Below are 20,192 nucleotides of genomic sequence, written 5' to 3'. Positions count from 1 at the left end.
TATTTCGATTGTGCTAAATATGATAGCATGTGAAAAATAAGTTTTCATTTTCATAATAATTGTACGGGAAAAGTTTTCCTTCACTTGTGGCTTTTCTGGCCGTTTTTTTGTCCCATACAAACTTTTGACTATGGATAGGAACGGCATCGATTGGCATCAAAAGTTTTTCAAAAATGATCTATTTCTCGCACCCTGTATGTTTTTTCCAAAATCTATAACGCCAATCTTCATTAATTTGAAATCGAGGGAAGGTCTAAGACCATTTTCGCGTAGCAGCACGGGATCTGGTAGCTTTTTATCTAACAACAAATGGCGATGAACGGTATACGTTCAACAGCAGCCTACTCAATAAATACAAAATTAATATTTAATATATTTATTATTAATAATAACTCTCGTCTCCTCTCCACACTTAACGTCACAGAGCCGAAGCAGCAAGAATCTCGAGCAATACGAGGAATCGTTAATATTTGTACAACTGGAACCGACTTAATACTGAACACAGACTGCCGGAAACGGCGAGCCGAAGCGTTAACACGATTTTGATTAACTCTAAATATAACGTGGAATGCAAGAGGATTTCATTATACATTGATTTCGAAAATTCACACAAAATATCATCGGGCAAATAATTCATAGGTAGGGTATATAAATAGTATATTTTATTTAATAATAACAACTAATCAACCGAGGGTGCGAGCACCGCGGGGGAACAATATTTACAATGGACGCCCGACAGCTTTAAATACGTAACACAAGTACTTAACAACCTACGCTCTCTACATAGACAATCCTTAGGGCTACGGTCCGCGGCGGGCGTCGACCCCCCCCCCCCCCCCCCCCGCACCCCGTGCAGCATATTCAAGTGCTAAAAATAAAAATTAGAAACGGATAACACAGTCGGGCCTTTAACCCTTTGAACGCTTCACGTCATCAACAAAAACAACACTCACACGCCAAAGTTTTAGTACACCTTCCTTGGAAGTGTGAAGGTTAGTTTGACAGCGTCCGCTATACACGCACTTGCGGTCTCGGCGCTGCAGTCCGGACGCGTGCAAAGGGTTAGCAGCTGCGGGCGGCGGGCGGGGCGGGCGGGGCGGGCGGGGCGGGCGGGGCGGGCGGGGCGGGCGGGCGGCGCGGCCTCTAGTCCTCGAGGTTGCGGAAGGCGGCGGCCATGTCCTCGAGCAGCTGGTCGAAGTCCGCCTTGATCTTGGCCTCGCCCTCTTTCACGGGGTCCTGGTGTCAGAACATTGTGGTTAACAAAAAAATTACTCTTAAAACCTTCAGAATTTATGATCTCGTTTCGCTCGGCTAAAAATGGAAAAGCGATTACATTACTTTTAAGCGGGTCCGGTGGTATTTGTCTTGTAAAAGTTTCCTATATTGCTGCTTTTTCTTATTATCAGAACTAACGAATGGCCCCAGTTGATTACTTTAAGAACTGACGCGGACTTTTGGGGCGTCTGCTGGATAAACACTAGGGGCTCCGTTCGTAATCATAAACGTTCGTCAAATTGAATTGAATATGCCGTTGATCATTGTTGTCGATCTATTTCTGTCATTTGTATATATATTCGTTAGAAAAAGACGTACCAAATATACTTGGTTTGCTAAGTTTTATTAGCGGGGGGGTTCAAGATTGGAAATATTTCGAGACCAGTGTCTTTGGTAAACCTTTTTAAACCGATGTCAAGCCATGACGATTAAGGTTATGATGTACTAACGTCAGCGGACCGTCGGTGACCCTCATGACTTCGCAATAAAGTTTAAAATATATGTCAGTGAACAGTATGGACGATGGTATGTGTAAATGTGCAACTGACCTTGAACTTCATGGAGGAGAGCTGGTAGAGGACGGGCCCCATGGCGTCGCGGATGGTGTTCCACGTGACCTTGTTGTCGGACTGCGCGGTGGCCTCCACGGCGTGGCGCGACATGTCGTAGAACGCGATCATGTTCTTCAGCATGCCCACCGTCTTGTAGAACGGGCAGAAGCGGTCATATGCCGAGTAGCTGTCGAGTAGATTAAACATATTCCTTCAAACAAATTAAATACACGGAAACATCTGACTGCGTAGACAAAACTAACCCTTAATGCCAGAGCACACCGGCTGCGTATGCGTAGACGTCCACGTGCACTAAAATGTTTGACCTGCGCACGCACACGTCACGCAAGCGGTGTGCCGTCTGTCATAAGATTCTGTATACTAAAACGCGCACGTGCACGTGAACGCACACGCACCCACAGGCCTTTAGAGTTAAATAATTGCTTAGACTAGTGAATTCAGTTTCATTCCTTTAGTAATAATGATTGTAAAATCGTATTTCGACGATAAATAATTATATGATTAAATGATTGATTACAGAGTTAAGTACGTTTCAGATTGTGATGTTTTTATTCGTAATATATTCCGTGATCACTTTCATATGAAATTTGGTGAAATTTTGGTTCGCACCCTTACTTGTTCTAAATACAAAAAAAGCGTACCTGTTCTGCTGCAGGAAGTCGTCCTTGAGTAGCTTGGCGACCTCGAGCGTGATCTTGTCGGTCTCGGCCAACGATGCCTTGCCGACCAGCTGTACGATTTCTGACAGATCTTCTTCCTCCTGGAGGATCTCCTTGACCTGCAATGTTTAAAAGGTAATTTTTTACGTTCTTTGAAAAATACAATACAATTTTTTTCAGTAGATAATGGCTCTGACGTAGTTCGGGAGACAAAAGCTGGACTCTGGTGAAACCATTATAAACCTAATTATAAGCTTTTCTGTGTCTAGTCTAGTATAGTATAGCATAATATCGACACTCTATACTGTGTTAGGTTTTTAAGTGAATAAAGATTATTATTATTATTATTTAAAAAAATCGACAAAATGTTTTTCCAATCCACAGTCGCAGTCTGCGATGTGAATATGTTCTTCATACTGAACAACTTTAGGGTTAAACCTGAAATCGCGACAAAAATTAGCTGCGATAAAATAAAACGGGATTTGGTAACTATTAGAGGCTGAATAAAATTTGCAAAGGTTGAAAATAGCCTGTACACGACTAGTCTCACTACATTTTTAGGGTTCCGTAGCCAAATGGCAAAAAAACGGAACCCTTATCGATTCGTCATGTCCGTCTGTCTGTCCGATTATGTCACAGCCACTTTTTTCCGAAACTAAAAAGCTATACTGTTCAAACTTGGTAAGTAGCTGTATTCTATGAACCGCATTAAGATTTTTACACAAAAATAGAAAAAAAAAAAACAATAAATTTTGGGGGTTCCCCATACTTAGAACTGAATCTCAAAAATCTTTTACAGTACATATGGGGCTACTTTAAAGCACTAGTGCGAGAAGTAGCATATTACGTTACTGTGTCGAACATTTAAAGGGCCATATGTACTGTAAAACGTTGTACGATACATGTGCGAATAGGTAATTCGCAACTCGTGTCGATTTAAAACACTCCCTTCGGTCGTGTTTTAATTTATCGCCACTCGTTTCGAATTTCCTATTTTTCGCACTTGTATCGTAATGTACTATTTTCATCAAACCCATACGTGTGGTGTATCTATGGATAGGTCCTTAAAAATGATATTGAGGTTTCTAATATCATTTTTTTTTAAACTGAATAGTTTGCGCGAGAGACACTTCCAAAGTGGTAAAATGTGCCCCCCCCCCCCACCACCCCGTAACTTCTACAATAACAGAATGAAAAATCTAAAAAAAATATATGATATACAATGCCATGCATCCTTCCACCGAAAATTGGTTTGAAGGAGATCTAGTAAGTAGTTTTTTTTAATACGTAATAAAATGAAAAAAAAAAAAAAATTTATTCATCAAACCCATACGTGTGGGGTATCTATGGATAGGTCTTTAAAAATGATATTTAGGTTTCTAATATCATTTTTTTCTAAACTGAATATTTTGCGCGAGAGACACTTCCAAAGTGAAAAAATGTGTGTCCCCCCCCCCCTGTAACTTCTAAAATAACAGAATGAAAAATGTAAAAAAAATATATGATATACATTACCATGCAAACTTCCACCGAAAATTGGTTTGAACGAGATCTAGTAACTATTTTTTTTTTAATACGTCATAAATTAAAAAAAAAAAAATTTTTCGTCAAACCCATACGTGTGGGTTATCTATGGATAGGTCTTCAAAAATGATATTTAGGTTCCAAATATAATTTTTTTCTAAACTGAATGGTTTGCGCGAGAGACACTTCCAAAGTGAAAAAAATGTGTCCCCCCCCCCCCCCTGTAACTTCTAAAATAACAGAATGAAAAATCTAAAAAATATATATGATATACATTACCATGCAAACTTCCACCGAAAATTGGTTTGAACGAGATCTAGTAAGTAGTTTTTTTTAATACGTCATAAATGGTACGGAACCCTTCATGAGCGATTCCGACTCGCACTTGGCCGTTTTTTATCATTTAACATGTCAATGAAATTCAATACGTAAATAATATTTTATAGGGTATAGTGGTTACCTTGGTCCTGAGGGGCACGAAGTCGGGGTAGTTCTTGTCATAGAAGTCATCGAGAGCGCGCATGTACTTGCTGCAAACAAAAAACACATATCTGTATTAGAACCATACTATTGCGAAAGAGAATGATGTTAAAAACCTCTAGAAGAATTTAACAGCATAATTTTTTTTCAGGGATTTGCTATGTCCTTACTCGTATGTATGAAGAGGACAATTTCTATTTATCGGTACCTGTAGGAGATGAGCCAGTTGATGGAGGGGAAGTGCTTCCTCTGGGCGAGCTTCTTGTCGAGACCCCAGAACACCTGCACAATACCCAGGGTGGCGGCGGTTACGGGGTCGGAGAAGTCACCACCGGGCGGTGATACGGCACCTACGATGGACACGGAACCTGGAACAGGGTGAAAGTTGATTGATCTGCTGAAGAAATTACTAAAGTGTGATCGATTAAGATTCACGTTACGCCATGAGGTATCACCGACATCGAGGCGAGCACCCATCAAAGACGAGTCGGAGAACAGGTCAAGGTGTTGATCGAACGCCTACGGCTTCGTGCGGAGTACAAGTGTAGCACGTGGCGTGCGGCTCGGCTCCCTCCCCGGGCGCCGCTCGGGGAGGTGCGGTCGGCCGGACGATGCCTCCGACGACGACTCTCCCTCGCGGTCGGGGTCGCCGAGGCACTCGCAGGAGAGGCTGAGGTGGACTGGGTGGCTACAGGCGGCGGACTCACCCTCGCGGTCGGGGTTGCCGAGGCACTTGACGCGGCCGGCGCGCTCGTAGAAGGAGGCGAGGCGCGCGCCCAGGTAGGCGGGGTAGCCGAGGCACTCGCAGTGGGCCGGGGCTACAGGCGGCGGACTCACCCTCGCGGTCGGGGTTGCCGAGGCACTTGACGCGGCCGGCGCGCTCGTAGAAGGAGGCGAGGCGCGCGCCCAGGTAGGCGGGGTAGCCGAGGCACTCGCAGTGGGCCGGGGCTACAGGCGGCGGACTCACCCTCGCGGTCGGGGTTGCCGAGGCACTTGACGCGGCCGGCGCGCTCGTAGAAGGAGGCGAGGCGCGCGCCCAGGTAGGCGGGGTAGCCGAGGCACTCGCAGTGGGCCGGGGCTACAGGCGGCGGACTCACCCTCGCGGTCGGGGTTGCCGAGGCACTTGACGCGGCCGGCGCGCTCGTAGAAGGAGGCGAGGCGCGCGCCCAGGTAGGCGGGGTAGCCGAGGCACTCGCAGTGGGCCGGGGCTACAGGCGGCGGACTCACCCTCGCGGTCGGGGTTGCCGAGGCACTTGACGCGGCCGGCGCGCTCGTAGAAGGAGGCGAGGCGCGCGCCCAGGTAGGCGGGGTAGCCGAGGCACTCGCAGTGGGCCGGGGCTACAGGCGGCGGACTCACCCTCGCGGTCGGGGTTGCCGAGGCACTTGACGCGGCCGGCGCGCTCGTAGAAGGAGGCGAGGCGCGCGCCCAGGTAGGCGGGGTAGCCGAGGCACTCGCAGTGGGCCGGGGCTACAGGCGGCGGACTCACCCTCGCGGTCGGGGTTGCCGAGGCACTTGACGCGGCCGGCGCGCTCGTAGAAGGAGGCGAGGCGCGCGCCCAGGTAGGCGGGGTAGCCGAGGCACTCGCAGTGGGCCGGGGCTACAGGCGGCGGACTCACCCTCGCGGTCGGGGTTGCCGAGGCACTTGACGCGGCCGGCGCGCTCGTAGAAGGAGGCGAGGCGCGCGCCCAGGTAGGCGGGGTAGCCGAGGCACTCGCAGTGGGCCGGGGCTACAGGCGGCGGACTCACCCTCGCGGTCGGGGTTGCCGAGGCACTTGACGCGGCCGGCGCGCTCGTAGAAGGAGGCGAGGCGCGCGCCCAGGTAGGCGGGGTAGCCGAGGCACTCGCAGTGGGCCGGGGCTACAGGCGGCGGACTCACCCTCGCGGTCGGGGTTGCCGAGGCACTTGACGCGGCCGGCGCGCTCGTAGAAGGAGGCGAGGCGCGCGCCCAGGTAGGCGGGGTAGCCGAGGCACTCGCAGTGGGCCGGGGCTACAGGCGGCGGACTCACCCTCGCGGTCGGGGTTGCCGAGGCACTTGACGCGGCCGGCGCGCTCGTAGAAGGAGGCGAGGCGCGCGCCCAGGTAGGCGGGGTAGCCGAGGCACTCGCAGTGGGCCGGGGCTACAGGCGGCGGACTCACCCTCGCGGTCGGGGTTGCCGAGGCACTTGACGCGGGCCGGCGCGCTCGTAGAAGGAGGCGAGGCGCGCGCCCAGGTAGGCGGGGTAGCCGAGGCACTCGCAGTGGGCCGGGGCTACAGGCGGCGGACTCACCCTCGCGGTCGGGGTTGCCGAGGCACTTGACGCGGCCGGCGCGCTCGTAGAAGGAGGCGAGGCGCGCGCCCAGGTAGGCGGGGTAGCCGAGGCACTCGCAGTGGGCCGGGGCTACAGGCGGCGGACTCACCCTCGCGGTCGGGGTTGCCGAGGCACTTGACGCGGCCGGCGCGCTCGTAGAAGGAGGCGAGGCGCGCGCCCAGGTAGGCGGGGTAGCCGAGGCACTCGCAGTGGGCCGGGGCTACAGGCGGCGGACTCACCCTCGCGGTCGGGGTTGCCGAGGCACTTGACGCGGCCGGCGCGCTCGTAGAAGGAGGCGAGGCGCGCGCCCAGGTAGGCGGGGTAGCCGAGGCACTCGCAGTGGGCCGGGGCTACAGGCGGCGGACTCACCCTCGCGGTCGGGGTTGCCGAGGCACTTGACGCGGCCGGCGCGCTCGTAGAAGGAGGCGAGGCGCGCGCCCAGGTAGGCGGGGTAGCCGGAGTCGGCCGGCATCTCGGCCAGGCGGCCCGAGATCTCGCGCAGCGCCTCGGCCCAGCGCGACGTGGAGTCCGCCATCATGGACACGTTGTAGCCCATGTCGCGGAAGTACTCCGACAGCGTGATGCCTGCGGACAAGGAATACGACTTGAATGGTTGGCGCGACTCCGACGTGAGGAGTGAAACGTTTTCCCACTAATACACTAATAATACATGTGACCCGTTCTCGATACGATGTGTTTGTCCACGAGTAGTGGAGCCGCTGACCGAGAGTAATTATCATTTGAAAGGCAACTTAGTTCGACGCACATCACAGAAAGTTTTGTTTGGACTCGTGTAACTTGTGAAATGTTAATCATGATCATAATGTTTTAACTAGGCCTATCATTTTGATGTCAACTTTAAGCTGATATCCTATACTATCATTTAATAATAAGAAAAGTACAGGTCGACGACCTCGTTTTCGAAAAGAATTATAAAATGTTAAATAAAAGTAAATTTGAAGACAATTTTTATCTTTGTTATTAATTGTCGAAGTATGGAAAATTAAAGTTTGTGTTCTAATTCATAAGCTACCGAATGATTTTTATTTCTTAAAAGTGCAACAGGTAAATGAACAGATAATGGTACATTAACCAAGTGCAGTAGTGTTTGACACAGTGCAGTAGTGTTTGGCACAGTGCAGTAGTGTTTGGCACAGTGCAGTAGTGTTTGGCACCATAAAACTTTAAGGTGCAATTTTAAAACAATGGGAATGGAATGTGATTTGTCGATAAAATTCATCGTACAGTCATGTCTAAAAACATCGATACAATTGAAGTGCAAAAAATATCTATACACAAACTTATGGCCTATATATTAAGGTAATGTGTACATATTTTTGACACCTTGTCCGTATCGATATTTTCAGACGCGACCGTACTATACGTGGTTAACGGCTCCACTATACGTGTACAAACATTGTATATTTAATATGTCTGTGTCTCACGGAAGATTTGGTTATACCTGGTAATTATCTAATCGTATTTGATAGAAATAGAAACGGTTTGAAGTAGACATATGTTTAGATGCGGTGACCGTACAAAGCGGCCGTCGGTAGTACGTGTAGTGTGTGGACTCACCGGTGTAGATGGAGGCCTCGCGCGCGGCCACGGGCATGTTGGAGGTGTTGGCGACGAGCGCCGTGCGCTTCATGATGGACTCCGTGACGCCGTCGGTAGTACGTGTAGTGTGTGGACTCACCGGTGTAGATGGAGGCCTCGCGCGCGGCCACGGGCATGTTGGAGGTGTTGGCGACGAGCGCCGTGCGCTTCATGATGGACTCCGTGACGCCGTCGGTAGTACGTGTAGTGTGTGGACTCACCGGTGTAGATGGAGGCCTCGCGCGCGGCCACGGGCATGTTGGCGGTGTTGGCGACGAGCGCCGTGCGCTTCATGATGGACTCCGTGACGCCGTCGGTAGTACGTGTCGTGTGTGGACTCACCGGTGTAGATGGAGGCCTCGCGCGCGGCCACGGGCATGTTGGAGGTGTTGGCGACGAGCGCCGTGCGCTTCATGATGGACTCCGTGACGCCGTCGGTAGTACGTGTAGTGTGTGGACTCACCGGTGTAGATGGAGGCCTCGCGCGCGGCCACGGGCATGTTGGAGGTGTTGGCGACGAGCGCCGTGCGCTTCATGATGGACTCCGTGACGCCGTCGGTAGTACGTGTAGTGTGTGGACTCACCGGTGTAGATGGAGGCCTCGCGCGCGGCCACGGGCATGTTGGAGGTGTTGGCGACGAGCGCCGTGCGCTTCATGATGGACTCCGTGACGCCGTCGGTAGTACGTGTAGTGTGTGGACTCACCGGTGTAGATGGAGGCCTCGCGCGCGGCCACGGGCATGTTGGAGGTGTTGGCGACGAGCGCCGTGCGCTTCATGATGGACTCCGTGACGCCGTCGGTAGTACGTGTAGTGTGTGGACTCACCGGTGTAGATGGAGGCCTCGCGCGCGGCCACGGGCATGTTGGAGGTGTTGGCGACGAGCGCCGTGCGCTTCATGATGGACTCCGTGACGCCGTCGGTAGTACGTGTAGTGTGTGGACTCACCGGTGTAGATGGAGGCCTCGCGCGCGGCCACGGGCATGTTGGAGGTGTTGGCGACGAGCGCCGTGCGCTTCATGATGGACTCCGTGACGCCGTCGGTAGTACGTGTAGTGTGTGGACTCACCGGTGTAGATGGAGGCCTCGCGCGCGGCCACGGGCATGTTGGAGGTGTTGGCGACGAGCGCCGTGCGCTTCATGATGGACTCCGTGACGCCGTCGGTAGTACGTGTAGTGTGTGGACTCACCGGTGTAGATGGAGGCCTCGCGCGCGGCCACGGGCATGTTGGAGGTGTTGGCGACGAGCGCCGTGCGCTTCATGATGGACTCCGTGACGCCGTCGGTAGTACGTGTAGTGTGTGGACTCACCGGTGTAGATGGAGGCCTCGCGCGCGGCCACGGGCATGTTGGAGGTGTTGGCGACGAGCGCCGTGCGCTTCATGATGGACTCCGTGACGCCGTCGGTAGTACGTGTAGTGTGTGGACTCACCGGTGTAGATGGAGGCCTCGCGCGCGGCCACGGGCATGTTGGAGGTGTTGGCGACGAGCGCCGTGCGCTTCATGATGGACTCCGTGACGCCGTCGATCTCCACCGTCAGCTCGGGGAAGTCCCGCAGCACCTCCGACATCTCGTTACCTGCGAGCCACGGGGAACAGTCTGAGGTTTAGGGGTCGTGATAGAGGAAACGGTCGACGTATCAACCGGACGACAATAAATAAATCAATATTTTTTTTATCTAAAGTAGCGGTACTATTAATTATTTGCGTCGTGACCTTGAGACGCGAGTCTAGTAATTTTCCATTTTGTTCACGTGACGTGGAAAACAGTTTCCAGTCCTATAATAAAGACTCCTTAATCGACTGGTTTTATTTAAATAAGACTAATGAATATCGTCGTCATTGAAATAATTTGTGTATCTATTTAAATCACAAATTTAATGCAAAGGCACCTGTAGACTATAGATGGTGAAAAGGGTGCAGGGAAGAAGAGTAGCAGGAGAAAAAACAAGTAGGTATACGAAAATGAAATAGTTATAGCGGCCGCGAGGGACAGCGTCTGTGTGTGACAGTGGTCAGTTAGCAACTGATTTGGCTTCGATACAGGTACGTATGCATCTATGTATGTATATATAACGTTGCATGTCGCTCGTGCTCACTATTCAATGCGTAAGTATAGATTTATTTATATAAGAAGTACATCATCATACAAAATAGGTAAGTAAAAAAGGTATATATAGATATAAGTATAGGTAAGTATTAGTTTTAAGTTTCTTTTTCAGATTCTGTCATCTACAATCTCCCGCCCAGTACTGCTTCGGCAGTACTCACACTGGTAGGAGTACAATGCGAGATGCTGGTCTCACTAACACTCGGGATTTTGTTTTTACATGGACTGTCTTCACTTGCCAGTCGTCCGTCCTTTATATTAGTTGTAGCTAAGCGCGCCGCTATCAATGAAATTTTATTTCTGCATGCGATAAGGGACACGCACACATCACCGTTAGCATGTACAAGCCTCCAATATGCAATAGCTACGAAGGCGGTCGGCGCTGCATCACGAAACAAATGAAAGACTAGAAGGCTAGTTGTCTCTTTCGCACCCGTTATAAAATTTGCAAACGTAGTAAAATACCATCTTGGTATGTTGAAGTGCACAACACCCTTTAGGTCGGTCGGTGAGCCAGTGTTTACATTCAATAAATAGTTCCTCAGATATTTTATCGTCCCACGATAGGGCGGTCTTCCAGATAGACTTTAGTAATATTTTTCCTTTTATTGTTACAGGTGCCAATATACGAAATATATTATTAATTGACATGGCGTTGCGTAAAATTTCTCGCTTAGTCGACGTTTTCTTGAATTTCAGGATGTCTTCGGGTATATTTTTAAAAGACACATCGACTGCCAAAGTATCATTCGCTGGATCCCATAATAATCCCAAGGTTCGCTGAGTTTTATTTTCGCCATCCACCAACAAACTTTCTCCGTTAGTACTTAATTGATCTTTAGGTAAGTGTGACAAAACATTTTTGTCGTTACTTGTCCAGCCACGTATCTCAAATCCTTCGAATTTATGCACCGTAGAAACATCGTCAATAATATTTATCGCTTCGCTTTCTGTGGGCAGCGAGTCTATGAAATCGTCTACGTAATGACTATGCATAATAGCTCGGACGGCATTAGGCTTTGTTTCGGAGAATTGTTGAAAATTCTTATCTCTTATAAATTGTGCAATAAATGGGCTGCAATTTCCTCCAAATAAAAGTGACGTCATAATATATTGTTTTATTGGTTGATCTTGACTGTCGCGCCATAAAAATCTTAAGGCGTGTTGATCTTCTTCTCTTATTTTGATTCTCAGAAACATGTCGCGAATGTCACCCGTTATTCCTATGGGGTTTTCTCTGAATCGTAACATAATCCCATAAAGTGAGTTCAATAAATCAGGGCCTTGAAGCAAATAATCATTTAGGCATTTTCCATGAGAAATACTAGCACAGTCAAAGACTAGTCTCAATTTCTTCTTCCTGGGATTATCCACTCCGAAGTGGGGAATTACCCAAATTCTATTCCCACTTTCTTCCCGTTTTAATTCTCTTGCGTAATCATTTTCAAATAAGTGTCTTATTCGCTCGCGATATCTCGAAGCGTATTCTTCGTTGCTTCGTAATCGCTTCTCCACGGATTTTAACCTTCTTTCCGCAGTTGAGTAAGATTCCACAAATTTTTCTTTATTTTTCCAAGGAAGTCCTACTTCCCATCTGCCATTTTTTAACTTCGCCGTGTCATTTAAAACAGAAATTGCCTGTTGTTCTTCTTTATTTTCCCTCTTTTTTGAAGTTACGCCGACACTTTCTAAGTTAAAATAATTTCTCACTGTTTCGTGCAATAACACATCTGCGTTGTAATTATCAGCGGGCTCGCTCACATCAATAAATAAAACTGACGATTCAACACAACAGGTTTGCTCGGCCGGCGACAACACGGCTGACGCACATGTACTTACAGGGGCGGCGCGCGCGCCGGGCAGGCCGCGGTTATCGTAGGTAAGGCGGCCAGCTTCATCAACAATAGGTGATGCGCCTGACTTGCCAAGAGGGAGCGAGCGATAATGATGCGCACGCGAGGGAGAGTGAGACACGAATAGGATGTCGCTGGCAGTGCGCTTCTTTGACGAGTCTTGATTTATAGGGCCGTGGACACACCATCCTAAAACAGTTAACGTAGCACAAGGTTCGTTCCATTTACGCGAAATTATTTTAAGAGGCAAAATTAGGTGATAATAATCTTGTCCAATCAATAGTTCCGGTTTCACATTCGTATTTTGATAATAATAGTTATTTAATTCACTTAAGTGTTCGTAGTTTTTAATGTTTATTTTAGATAATTTTTGCACTGGTATATTCAGCTCCGACATTTTTCGAGCACGTAATTTCAAAACATTCATTGTCCACGTTTGATATTTTTAAGTCCACTAGTTCCGATTTGCACAAGATTTCTCCAGAGTTCCAAGCACCACGTAAACGCAAATTTTGAGTTTTTCCAGTCAACCCCACTCGATTTACCACGTTTTCCGAAATCAATGAAATTGCCGCACCGTCGTCTAAAAAGGCGTGCGTTGTGATCACACCCTTAGGACCGTGAACATTGACACGAACAACTTTTAAAAGTACTTTGTTGTTATTATCACTAACGTTCGCCACAATACTATTCTCAGACGCGGGCTCACTTTCGGGCTGTGAGGATTGGGAATCGTCTTCAGGCTCCACCTGGTCCAAATCCTTGTCTTCAGCGATAACATCAACGACATGAACTTGCTTCGGGGTTTGTTTGTTGATAGGGTAATGAAGTAGTGCATGGTGTGGCTGTGCGCAACCGTCCTTGTCGCACATCGGCGCTCGGCAGGTTTCCTTATCATGATCAGCTGATAAGCATTTAAAACAAATCCCATTATTTCTCACAAAGTTCCATCGCTCTTTGCGTAATGATTTTTTAAATAGCCTGCAATTAATTAGGCTGTGAAAGGATAACTTGCAAAACTTGCATTTTTCTGTTTGTTGACTTGTCGTACAAACTGCATGTTGTTTAATCCACTTTTATCAATACTGTAATTTATTTGCTTCATGTTTAGTAAACTGATACCAGATTCAGTAATTTTTGTAGCTTCTTCTGAGAGGAACTGTGATAATAATTCCAACTTGGTTAGCTTGATGTCGATTTTTATTTCTTTTTGTTTATAATAATAATCCGACCACTTAGTGAGTAAGGCCGTCGGTAACTTTGATAAGTCGATTGTACAAATACTGACGCCTTTTAGGTACTCATCTCGGTTGTGCGTTTTTACTGCTGCCATGAAGTTTTTAATTTTTATTGAAAATTTCACAATGTCTCCAATATAATCTTGAGGCAAAGCAGGTAACTTCTTAATATCATTCATGATATTATTTATGATTAATTCTGGGTTTCCAAATTGCAGTTGGAGGGTTGCCATGATGGTGTCGGGCGACGAACCGCTGGTAAGTAATGCCGCTACTGCTTCTCGTGCCGCGCCGACGAGGCACTTCCTCAAACGCCACATATTTTCTTTAGCACTGTAATTACAGAGTTCTGTAGATTCATCAAAGGATTGTTTAAAGTTTAGCCACTCCATAGCATCACCAGAGAAGGTAGGTAGTTCTCGCGGTGTACTCAAACGACTAATTAAATTATTATTTTGTTTGCAGGTGGAAGCTGTGAGATCCTTGAGGGCCTGCGCCAGCATAGACACGGTGGCTTCTGAATCGTTGGCGGCAAGCGCCGGCGGGCGGCCAGTGACGTCACCCTCCTCGCGAGCCTGTTGAAGCACTTGTTGACCTTGGACGATCCACTTCTCAATTTCACTTCCATTATCCTTCTTTTCACTTGACTTCGACGACGATATGTGACTGTATTTTTCTTCCAAGGCTGCTAGATCTGCCGCTAATTTCTTTTGAACTAATTCCGACTGTATGCGAGCTAACTGTTCAGCAGCTTTTATTTTTAAATTTTTGCGTTTATCTAATAATATACTCTTAAACGACGGAGATTTCTTCGACTTCGAGCGATTGCTACAGCGTGAACCGGATGGGTGTTGGGGCTCTTTATCAGCCGGGCTCAAAAACATTGTTGAAGTACCCTCTCCTGGCTCGGGTGCTACGTAAGTCTTGTCGAATTCCTTAACGTTTTTCTTCGAGTTTTCATCGGTAGACTCCTTAGTGAGTTGCTTCACATCACTTTCCTCCTTGTCCGCCTGTTTCATATCGCGTTCCTGCTTTTCACGTTCTTTTTTAACGTTTCTGCGGGTGTTCACCATCTTGCGCGGCGGTCAGGAAATTTCCAGATCCGGCTCGAAGGACCACTTTGTAGACTATAGATGGTGAAAAGGGTGCAGGGAAGAAGAGTAGCAGGAGAAAAAACAAGTAGGTATACGAAAATGAAATAGTTATAGCGGCCGCGAGGGACAGCGTCTGTGTGTGACAGTGGTCAGTTAGCAACTGATTTGGCTTCGATACAGGTACGTATGCATCTATGTATGTATATATAACGTTGCATGTCGCTCGTGCTCACTATTCAATGCGTAAGTATAGATTTATTTATATAAGAAGTACATCATCATACAAAATAGGTAAGTAAAAAAGGTATATATAGATATAAGTATAGGTAAGTATTAGTTTTAAGTTTCTTTTTCAGATTCTGTCATCTACAGCACCGTCTCACTAATCGACGTCAAGACCATCATAGCTTTACGGGAAGTAACCCATGAAATAAACAAGGGAGACGTAATATCAAGCTTTGTGCAGGTCAAGTCGGCCGCCTCTACGTCAGTGGAGGAACTAAACCACCCCAAAATGTTGAGAGACAACACTTTATTTTCTCCCGGACAGAAGTGGGTCACAAAAGCTTCCCGGCTCGCAGTCCATAGTCCCCCGGCCGGCGTGGGAGACGTACCACGCTCTCCGCAGCCCACGTAGACGATGACGTCGGAGTTGGAGTACTTGGACAGCGCCTGCGAGATGACCGTCTTGCCGCACCCGAAGGCTCCGGGGATGGCGGTGGTGCCGCCCTGGACGCACCTATAGACATAACATGTTTGTCTGACTTGCAGTTTTGCGGCACTGCTGGGTGTTAGTAATAAATCATATTTACCGTAATTACAATATATTTTTCGGTAGATTTAAATTTAAATCGTTTATTTATTTACCAAACTTTTTATACAAATTGACATAACAGATTTAACTTAACATAAATTAGATTTTACAATTAAGCTAATATCCATCGGCCCCAAACTAGGCTCAGCCTAGTTTGGGGCCGATGGATATGCTGATGGAAATGCTGGCAACTTTAACTTCTGCCTTCAGTATTGATGTAAAGAGGTAGTAGAAAAGAGGGGTCTTGGGGGACTTTCAGTATATGATCCCTACTCCATCTTCGCACTCAAAAATGTGTCGTCTTGAGCCTCTGACTCTTATCCAGACAGCTCTAATTACGGAAATTTGGACTTTAACTTTCAGCTAGAAAATAATTTGTGAATACGCTTTAATGCTGTTTTACGTTTTAAAGGTTGTTTTCCAGCTCACAGTAAAAACCTATTCGATTGATATATTATGAATACTCCAGCCTTTTAAGCTATTGGACAGTCGGGAATACTTAAAATTGAAAGGGATAGAACTGCAAAACATGTTCTATATAACAACGGACGCTAGGGAAACTAGTGTAGGCGCAGTTTTATATCAGACTCAATGTGTTGTCACGGGTCACACTTGCAACAGTTACATTTTGAACTTGTTCTATATAGCAATGGACGCCAGGGAAAGTAGTGTTAGCGCAGTTTTATATCAAGCTCGGTGTGTTGTTACAGGTCACACTTGCAACAGTTACAACATTTTCAACTTGTTCTATACAACGACGGACGCTAGTGACACTAGTGAAGGCGCCGTGCTATCCCAGACTACGTACGGGAACAGAGAGTCGAGCACGCGCTGGCCGGTGAGCAGCGGGTGGTTGGCGGGCTGTTTCTCTGCACTGGGGCGGGGTTGACGCACGGGCCACACTTGCAACATGCTGAACTTGTTCTATACAACGACGGACGCTAGTGACACTAGTGAAGGCGCCGTGCTATCCCAGACTACGTACGGGAACAGAGAGTCGAGCACGCGCTGGCCGGTGAGCAGCGGGTGGTTGGCGGGCTGTTTCTCTGCACTGGGGCGGGGTTGACGCACGGGCCACACTTGCAACATGCTGAACTTGTTCTATACAACGACGGACGCTAGTGACACTAGTGAAGGCGCCGTGCTATCCCAGACTACGTACGGGAACAGAGAGTCGAGCACGCGCTGGCCGGTGAGCAGCGGGTGGTTGGCGGGCTGTTTCTCTGCACTGGGGCGGGGTTGACGCACGGGCCACACTTGCAACATGCTGAACTTGTTCTATACAACGACGGACGCTAGTGACACTAGTGAAGGCGCCGTGCTATCCCAGACTACGTACGGGAACAGAGAGTCGAGCACGCGCTGGCCGGTGAGCAGCGGGTGGTTGGCGGGCTGTTTCTCTGCACTGGGGCGGGGTTGACGCACGGGCCACACTTGCAACATGCTGAACTTGTTCTATACAACGACGGACGCTAGTGACACTAGTGAAGGCGCCGTGCTATCCCAGACTACGTACGGGAACAGAGAGTCGAGCACGCGCTGGCCGGTGAGCAGCGGGTGGTTGGCGGGCTGTTTCTCTGCACTGGGGCGGGGTTGACGCACGGGCCACACTTGCAACATGCTGAACTTGTTCTATACAACGACGGACGCTAGTGACACTAGTGAAGGCGCCGTGCTATCCCAGACTACGTACGGGAACAGAGAGTCGAGCACGCGCTGGCCGGTGAGCAGCGGGTGGTTGGCGGGCTGTTTCTCTGCACTGGGGCGGGGTTGACGCACGGGCCACACTTGCAACATGCTGAACTTGTTCTATACAACGACGGACGCTAGTGACACTAGTGAAGGCGCCGTGCTATCCCAGACTACGTACGGGAACAGAGAGTCGAGCACGCGCTGGCCGGTGAGCAGCGGGTGGTTGGCGGGCTGTTTCTCTGCACTGGGGCGGGGTTGACGCACGGGCCACACTTGCAACATGCTGAACTTGTTCTATACAACGACGGACGCTAGTGACACTAGTGAAGGCGCCGTGCTATCCCAGACTACGTACGGGAACAGAGAGTCGAGCACGCGCTGGCCGGTGAGCAGCGGGTGGTTGGCGGGCTGTTTCTCTGCACTGGGGCGGGGTTGACGCACGGGCCACACTTGCAACATGCTGAACTTGTTCTTTTCGCCGTCGAACTCGGTCTCTAGCACGATATCCTATAAACAAAGGTTATGAAGGTGTAAGCCTTGTCTTTGTATCTCAGATAATGAAATAACAGTTTTATTGGCCTGATTTTGTAATAAAATAACACATTGGTTGGACAAATAGGAACATTCGAACTGTTGTTTTCGTATCTAAGATGTAAAATAAAGTATACCTATAGTTACAATGTTTACAACTTTTGTTGCCCTAATACCAAAACCGATAATTTAATCTTTATAAAGGCTGCCAGCTTACAACTGACAATCGAATACCAGTTTTTGAGCATAGAACAAACATTTTAAAAGACACGTGTGATCGCAAAGACCGCCTTGATGAGGATTAAATTCTGAGCAAAGTGCTAAAATAGTAAAGGGGTTTATCTCCTAACTCATTTCGCGTGAAAGACAGGGCACGTTGACACCGCGGGGGATGTAGATTGACTGCGTCATATAAAGTAATTTTAAAAGCAGAACTAGCTAACGCAACGCGTAACTGACCACCTTTAAACCTTATGCCTAAGCAATTAAGACTACAAATGATCATTGAACATAAACAATTGTACTTACAGTGACTTTGTAGTTGCCGGAGGGCGCGATGTAGGTGACGGTGCCCTTGGCCTTGGGGGGCACGATCATGCGGTGCTTCACCAGCGTGTTCTCGTGCACCACGCCGTACAGGTCCCCGCCCGTGATGTGCGAGCCCACCTGCGGACAGGGGGGGGGTTAGGTGGGGGAAGTGACACCTATATAATAATAGAGTACAACTTTAGTCTAAGGACTAATCCTACTTTATCATAATTCATAATTTACATAAAAGGTGTTACAAAAGCTACATATCCTAGCCTTTTTAGCCGTTTTTGGCAGCATGCAAATGGGTCCTTATAATATCTGAGGAAATAGGAACTATAATCGAGTCCACAAATATTGTGTGTTGAGAGGAGCGAGCTGAGGACAAATTTGACTTTATGTGGGGGAAATAAGAACTATAATTAAAGGACCAAGTGAGTGCGATGCCGGCGCCGAGGATCATGGACAGTTGATACCTCCTTTCTAACCGAGTGGAGCGAGGTCTTAATGGTTAGTTAGCGGAGCTCTCCAATGTTGTCTCTCTTTGTTTGTAAGACAACTTCTTGAAATTTGGCAGAAGTTTAGTTTAGAGTGACATCTACTGTTCGTGCCAATAAACAGACGACCCTCGTGCTGCCACAGACGACAGTTCACAGGTCACCTAGAAGTATGACTGACCTTGACATTGAGGGGGTTGAACTCCCAGCTCATTTCGCGCGACAGACAGGGCACGTTGACACCGCGGGGGATGTAGATGGACTGCGTCATCTCGTTGATGTCCTTGAGCGGGCGCTGGATGCCGTCGAAGATGGAGCCAAGTATGACTGACCTTGACATTGAGGGGGTTGAACTCCCAGCTCATTTCACGCGACAGACAGGGCACGTTGACACCGCGGGGGATGTAGATGGACTGCGTCATCTCGTTGATGTCCTTGAGCGGGCGCTGGATGCCGTCGAAGATGGAGCCAAGTATGACTGACCTTGACATTGAGGGGGTTGAACTCCCAGCTCATTTCGCGCGACAGACAGGGCACGTTGACACCGCGGGGGATGTAGATGGACTGCGTCATCTCGTTGATGTCCTTGAGCGGGGGCTGGATGCCGTCGAAGATGGAGCCAAGTATGACTGACCTTGACATTGAGGGGGTTGAACTCCCAGCTCATTTCGCGCGACAGACAGGGCACGTTGACACCGCGGGGGATGTAGATGGACTGCGTCATCTCGTTGATGTCCTTGAGCGGGGGCTGGATGCCGTCGAAGATGGAGCCAAGTATGACTGACCTTGACATTGAGGGGGTTGAACTCCCAGCTCATTTCGCGCGACAGACAGGGCACGTTGACACCGCGGGGGATGTAGATGGACTGCGTCATCTCGTTGATGTCCTTGAGCGGGCGCTGGATGCCGTCGAAGATGGAGCCAAGTATGACTGACCTTGACATTGAGGGGGTTGAACTCCCAGCTCATTTCGCGCGACAGACAGGGCACGTTGACATCGCGGGGGATGTAGATGGACTGCGTCATCTCGTTGATGTCCTTGAGCGGGGGCTGGATGCCGTCGAAGATGGAGCCAAGTATGACTGACCTTGACATTGAGGGGGTTGAACTCCCAGCTCATTTCGCGCGACAGACAGGGCACGTTGACACCGCGGGGGATGTAGATGGACTGCGTCATCTCGTTGATGTCCTTGAGCGGGGGCTGGATGCCGTCGAAGATGGAGCCAAGTATGACTGACCTTGACATTGAGGGGGTTGAACTCCCAGCTCATTTCGCGCGACAGACAGGGCACGTTGACACCGCGGGGGATGTAGATGGACTGCGTCATCTCGTTGATGTCCTTGAGCGGGGGCTGGATGCCGTCGAAGATGGAGCCAAGTATGACTGACCTTGACATTGAGGGGGTTGAACTCCCAGCTCATTTCGCGCGACAGACAG

General features: G+C 48.9%; 1 protein-coding gene across 1 annotated transcript in view; it reads right to left on the bottom strand.

The window, feature by feature from the left end:
• Nucleotides 1–1,072: 1,072 nt before the first annotated feature.
• LOC133525486 (V-type proton ATPase catalytic subunit A) overlaps nt 1,073–20,192 on the bottom strand; it is a 25,039-nt gene continuing 5,919 nt past the window's right edge. The window contains exons 5-14 of the mRNA XM_061861742.1: nt 18,258–18,395; nt 17,554–17,705; nt 15,307–15,431; nt 9,830–9,976; nt 7,169–7,384; nt 4,719–4,878; nt 4,491–4,560; nt 2,489–2,625; nt 1,824–2,013; nt 1,073–1,236 (exon numbers count right to left, since the gene is read on the bottom strand). Of these exons, the coding sequence (XP_061717726.1) occupies nt 1,144–1,236; nt 1,824–2,013; nt 2,489–2,625; nt 4,491–4,560; nt 4,719–4,878; nt 7,169–7,384; nt 9,830–9,976; nt 15,307–15,431; nt 17,554–17,705; nt 18,258–18,395 (1,428 nt within the window). The 3' untranslated portion in view covers nt 1,073–1,143. The remainder of the gene's footprint in view (nt 1,237–1,823; nt 2,014–2,488; nt 2,626–4,490; nt 4,561–4,718; nt 4,879–7,168; nt 7,385–9,829; nt 9,977–15,306; nt 15,432–17,553; nt 17,706–18,257; nt 18,396–20,192) is intronic.

The sequence above is a fragment of the Cydia pomonella genome, chromosome 15 (genome assembly GCF_033807575.1).
Source record: "Cydia pomonella isolate Wapato2018A chromosome 15, ilCydPomo1, whole genome shotgun sequence".
NCBI classification, from domain to species: domain Eukaryota; kingdom Metazoa; phylum Arthropoda; class Insecta; order Lepidoptera; family Tortricidae; genus Cydia; species Cydia pomonella.
Note: the sequence above shows the minus strand (reverse complement) of the source record. Positions and strands in the feature narration are given on the sequence as shown.